Source organism: Hydra vulgaris, chromosome 05 (assembly GCF_038396675.1).
Source record: "Hydra vulgaris chromosome 05, alternate assembly HydraT2T_AEP".
In the NCBI taxonomy this organism is placed as follows: Eukaryota; Metazoa; Cnidaria; class Hydrozoa; order Anthoathecata; family Hydridae; genus Hydra; species Hydra vulgaris.
This window is the reverse complement of record NC_088924.1, coordinates 12,816,475-12,822,735: the sequence shown is the minus strand read 5'-3', so window position 1 is coordinate 12,822,735 and position 6,261 is coordinate 12,816,475. Positions and strand designations below refer to the sequence as shown.

The 6,261-nt window shown below is 24.3% G+C and overlaps 1 protein-coding gene across 1 annotated transcript; it reads left to right on the top strand.

Annotated features, from left to right (window-relative positions):
- The first annotated feature begins 1,364 nt into the window (after positions 1-1,364).
- Positions 1,365-5,816, top strand: LOC136071868 (zinc metalloproteinase nas-13-like). The gene is made up of 12 exons (XM_065797410.1): positions 1,365-1,510; positions 1,699-1,827; positions 1,924-2,041; positions 3,206-3,312; positions 3,423-3,494; positions 3,615-3,845; positions 3,965-4,114; positions 4,258-4,416; positions 4,755-4,868; positions 5,002-5,115; positions 5,216-5,329; positions 5,436-5,816. The coding sequence occupies exons 1-12, from the start codon at positions 1,432-1,434 to the stop codon at positions 5,543-5,545; spliced, it is 1,497 nt and encodes a 498-aa protein (XP_065653482.1). The 5' UTR covers positions 1,365-1,431; the 3' UTR covers positions 5,546-5,816.
- Positions 5,817-6,261: the final 445 nt, after the last annotated feature.

The window sequence follows — 6,261 nt, the reverse complement described above, 5'->3', positions numbered from 1 at the left end:
TTGCAAGAATATTTAGCATTGCTAATTTAGATAGGCGACTGTAAGTTTGTAAAATATGATGGAACTGAATTAATTATTGAAAAATAATTAAATTTTTATGCAACTCATTTGAGCTATTAGTTAAATCTTCTATTTGATTATAACGTTTCTGTGATGAAAATATAGTTTTTGAAAATACAAATGTCAATTAAAATAGTTAATTACATTAGCAATTAACTAAAAATCAAGTTTTTAAATTTATTTATACTTTATTATTAAATATTTAACATTTATTATTTATTTTTATAATCATTTATAAAAGATAAAATAACTAAGTATATGTATACGTATATATATATATATATATATATATATATATATATATATATATATATATATATATATATATATATATATGATATATATATATATATATATATATATATATATATATATATATATTTATATATATGTATATATATATATATATATATATATATATATATATATATATATATATATGTATATATATATATATATATATATATATATATATATATATATATATATATATATATATATATATATATATATATATATATATATACGTATATATATATATATATATATATATATATATACATATATATATATATATATATATATATTTCGTTGAAAAATAAATTATGACGCAAATTTTTTTATCAAAATTTTAAATTTGTATATTTAGTATTAGAATTTTTATATTTCTTAAATTAATTACTCGTAAAATATAAGGAAAAGCTCTGCACATAATCTGACAACACAGTTTTTGAGGATTTTGAGGGTATTGATGACACTTTGAGCTAACATTTATAATTAAACGGTTATGAATTTATTTTCCGGCTCAGCTCTATGCCCCGCACTTTTAAAGTCTTAGAAATCAGTTTGTCAGGCTGCTCAGCTAAATGCTTTTTGACAGGAATCATCATAATTAACACTCTTTGAAAAAGCATATTTTTACTGTTTGGTTAAGTATTTCAAATTTATTTCAAATCTATAGTATTAATTAAAAGATAGTTTTAATGTTTTGTTAGTGTTTTTAAAGACTCCTACTGATTCCAGACTCCCACTGATTTGTTAAATAATTCTTTTGAAGTTGTTTATTTGAAGTGAAACCCACACTATTTTTCGATAACTTTAGTTTTGCGTATTACTCCAAATTTCAATATTTAATCTAATTTATAAATTTATACATCAAAATAAATATAAATGTTTGCTTATTGTTTTGCGTATTATTGTCAATTGACTGATAACTTTTAAAAGGCTATTACACTTGTTTTTTTTTGTTAAATTAGCTTTCCAGAAAAATAAATATATTTAATCATCTGTTTTTGATTACTTATACAAAATTCTATAAAATCCCGGGTTTACCGTCATCTTTACCATTGGGTTTTCTAGACAGACTTCGCCATGTTATCGTTTGCGTTTACAATTGGTTTACTATGCTTCATAAGCTATACTTCTTCTAACTGGGTTCCAGAGATGGAAAGTAATACATTGATTTCTAAAGCTAAATTTTAATGAAATTATAATTACAATAAAAAAGTTTTAAAACGTTATTTATCATTTAAAACTTCTTACTTTATTTCATATAAATATATTGAAATGGTGGTGTTTATAAGTTATTTTGATGTTGCTGATTTAATTTAACTAAATAAAAAATTCTTCTAATTGCAGACATAAAACACTTTGAAGGAGACATGGTATTGGATCCAGACCAACGAAAAGCTGTTCTTAACGGATATGGAAGTATTATTGGAGGGCGTTGGCCTAATAATGTTGTTCCGTATGAAATGAGCAGAATAAGTATGATAAATTAAAAATAAATATAATTTAAAAGAATAAAATTTTAAATTTCTTTTTTCAAAAAGCAAAAAATTAAAACTGAATAACGTTTTTCAGATAAGCAAGGCCAAGCCATGATTAACCAAGCAATAGAACAATATCACAAGCACACGTGTTTAAAATTTGTTCCAAGAACTAACCAACGTGAATTTTTAAGTTTTTATCATGGAGATGGGTAGGCACCATTACTAATTTACTACTTTAGCTAAATATATATAATCTATCTATCTATCTATCTATCTATATATATATATATATATATATATATATATATATATATATATATATATATATATATATATATATATATATATATATATATATATATATACATATACATACATACATACATACAAACAATACATACATACATACATACATACATACATACATACATACATACATACATACATACATACATACATACATACATACATACATACATACATACATACATACATACATACATACATACATACATACATACATACATACATACATACATACATACATAAGAAATGTACACTTTATAAAATGATTATGATTGAGAATTGATAGATTTATTTAGTAAAACAAACTTCAAGTCACAAAAAACAAACAAAAATAAATAAAACAATAGGAAAAACCAGGAAAAACAAAAAAACAAAGGCATGGTTATTGTAAAAAAAGTAACTAAAACTTTTCCAAATAAAACACACACTGATATACTTTTCATATATATCGTATTCGTATTTACTTTTCATATATAATTGAATAACCACAAGTTTTTACACGATCTCAAAAAAGCATTATCGTATCGTTAAAAATATCGTTATTATATATTGTATCTTTCATTAGTAGTCTCTATGCCTTAAATTCATTAAGCGTTGTTAGTTTTTTAAGTTCATTTGTAAGTATTTTATTCCATACCATTCCTGTCTTCTAATAGAGATTAAAAGTTCAGTTGCCGTAAAATAATATTATTTAAATTCTACTTTTGTAAATAATTTTTATTTTTATTAATTTTAAACATAAAAATAAGAAGTCGGTAAATATTATTTGGTAAATATTTAGCATATTTAGCCTAATAAATTATGATTGGGAACTTGTAAAACTGTTTGTTTTTTTATTCTAATGTATTAAGCAATGTTGCTGTAACTAAGTTAATAATAAATAAAGGAGAAATAAAAATAACTAAAGAATTCTTAAGGTTATCATGAAGCTTAGAAATATATATATTTTTTATATGTGCCATATGTTTTTTTATATGTGCTACATATTTTTCTTTCATTCATATTATCTCACCCAAAAAAAGACAATAGTTTATTTTACTTTTTTTTTTTAAATACAAATTATTTAGCTGCTCTTCACCTGTCGGATACCAGCAATACAGAATGAATGAAATTTCATTGGCTAGTGGTTGTTTTCAATTAGGTACAGTTATGCATGAAATCGGACATAGTTTAGGTAAGTTAATTATAAAAGGACTTTCTGTAGACTTTTACTTGTTGTTAACAATTCGATTTGTTACAGTAAAGTTTATTACTAAAAAAAATTCTTAAGTATTTCCCATATAGGATTTTACCACGAGCAAAGCAGACCAGATCGTGACAAGTATGTTACGATAGTGTGGAAAAATATACAGCGAAGTAAGTCACATTTTGAGGCAACTCTATGTTTTATTATTGAAAAAAAAAGCAAGGGAAAAAAAAAATATGCAATAAAATAACTTATTTAAATATCAATAAATTAAATCATTTTTTTTTTAGTTAATGGACAAGACATGAGTTACAATTTTAATATGCATACCTTAAATACAATTAATAGTATGGGAGAAACTTACGACTACGATTCAATGATGCATTATGATAGTACTGCATTCGGAGGAGGTCGAGTGACAATCTTGACAACCGACAAAAGCAAACAAAATGTAATTGGACAAAGGAACGGTTTTAGTAAAGGAGACATTGCTCAATTAAACAAAATGTATCCTTGTCCAGGTAATAATAAATTTCTAATCATATTTATATTTATAATCATATACATTATTCAGTTATAAATATTAGTTTACACTTATTTTTATAATTATAATACTTTTAATACAAACTATGATTATTAGGTTCAGTAACCCCTAAACCAACACAGTTGCCACGCTGCAGTCCAGGGCAAGATATTAATGCTGAGTGTCCATTATGGGCTAAATCAGGGTATTGTACTTCGGCAAACTTTTGGCAAAGTATGAATCAGCTGTGCTGCAAGTCATGTGCAAGTAATATTCCTTTGTTCTACTCAAAATAATTTTATAAGAATGCTCGCATAAATAAGTTTGTGTTGGATATAATAAATAATGAACTTAATTTATTGAAATGCTAGTTGTCAGTTTAATTAGTTGTTAAATAATATCAATTTTAGGTTTATCAACAGCTAAACCAGCTGCAACATCAGCTTTACCACAATGCACTGAAGGAGTTGATATTGACAAAGAGTGTCCGAACTGGGCTCAAAAAGGATTTTGTACCGATCCCACCTATACTAAAGGAATGATGAGATTATGCTGCAAATCATGTGCCAGTACGTTTTTTTGTTTGGTCCTAATTTTTATACAACATTATGACATTCTAAATAACTCAAATTATTTTGGGTACAAGAAAAGAGAAAACATGTTAATTATTTCCATTTAGCAAAAACCTTTATTAAGATCAACATTTTTTAAAGAATATTTTTTTCAAATTAATACACAAAAACGAAATTAGAAATCCCTATGTTATTACTTTCGTTTATATGTTTGACCCCGCCTGTTTAATATCAAAACGCACAAGAATTTAATAAACTAAATATAAAAGATTTAAAGTTTATTTTGTTTTAAATGATGTAGCAACAATATTGAAAAATTTATCTTAACAATTTAGATGAATGTAAAGACAAAGATGTGAACTGTGAAGAATGGGCAATAACTGGCGAATGCAAAAAAAATCCTGACTGGATGTTAAAAACCTGTCGTAAATCGTGTAAAGTTTGCGCCGGTAATAGTTCAGTTTTAAGTTCAAGAAAATATTTAATAAAATTAAACTTATCAAATTTTAAAACTGAATTATTTATTTGGACATTTATATTATACATACACATTTTTTAAATTTTACACACACATATATATAGAGCCCTGCATCGACTTTGATGCCAATTGCGTTGCGTGGGCTTCAAAGGGAGAATGCAAAAACAATCCTGATTGGATGCTAAAGTATTGCCGCAAATCTTGCAACTCTTGCCCCGGTAGATGTTAATTTGCATATTTTATATCGTTAAGATTTATTTTTTACATATTAACGAAGTGCATATTTTTTAATTGAATCTTTTAATTAATTTTATGAAGCTGCATGCGAAGATAATGATATTAACTGTGCAGCTTGGGCTTCAACTGGAGAATGTAAGAAAAATCCTGATTACATGTTATCGACATGTCGTAAATCATGTAATGCTTGTGCAGGTATGAAATCAAAATATTTCTAAACGCTAATAACTTGGTTTAAAGTAAATAAAAATCAATTGAGTTAATTACTAAAAACAATATTGATGCCATACATTTTTTTTAGGTTGCGTTGATAATGATATGTACTGCCCTGATTGGGCCAAAACTGGAGAATGCACAAAAAATAAAGATTATATGTTGACAGCTTGTCGAAAATCATGCAAAGCTTGTTAACAAAATAAATTTTTTTAAATTAAAATACGTACATTTTTTGTTTTTTAAAATTTAAAAATTAAATAAGTCTTGTTTTAAACAAATCTTGTTTTAATGGGAGAATGCACAAAAAAAAAAGCGGGAGAAAGCACAAAAAATAAAGATTATATGTTGACAACTTGTCAAAAATCATGCAAAGTTTGTTGATAAAATAGATTTTTTTTTAATTAAAATACGTACATTTTTTTGTTTTTTAAAGTTTAAAAATTAAATAAGTCTTGTTTTAAATAAATCTTGTTTTAATGGGAGAATGCACAAAAAAAAAAAGCGGGAGAAAGCACAAAAAATAAAGATTATATGTTGACAACTTGTCAAAAATCATGCAAAGCTTGTTGATAAAATAGATTTTTTTAAATTAAATACGTACATTTTTTGTTTTTTAAAATTTAAAAATTAAATAAGTCTTGTTTAAAACAAATCTTGTTTTAATGGGAGAATGTGCAAAAAAAAAAGCGGGAGAAAGCACAAAAAATAAAGATTATATGTTGACAACTTGTCAAAAATCATGCAAAGCTTGTTGATTAAATAGATTTTTTAAATTAAAATATGTACACTTTTATTTTTAAAAGTTTAAAAAGTTAATAAATCTTGTTTTAAATAAATCTTATTTTAAATAAACTTTGCTTTAAATAAACTTTGTTTTTAATAAATCTTGCTTTAAATATATCTTGCTATAA

What these genes read in the sequence shown, in the direction of transcription:
- LOC136071868 (XM_065797410.1), top strand. Translation starts at nt 1,432, where the DNA reads ATGTTATCGTTTGCGTTTACAATTGGTTTACTATGCTTCATAAGCTAT. An exon ending in GTGCTGCAAGTCATGTGCAA is followed by an intron (nt 4,115 to 4,257) that starts GTAATATTCCTT and finishes TATCAATTTTAG; the next exon opens with GTTTATCAACAGCTAAACCA. An exon ending in ATCGTGTAAAGTTTGCGCCG is followed by an intron (nt 4,869 to 5,001) that starts GTAATAGTTCAG and finishes ACATATATATAG; the next exon opens with AGCCCTGCATCGACTTTGAT.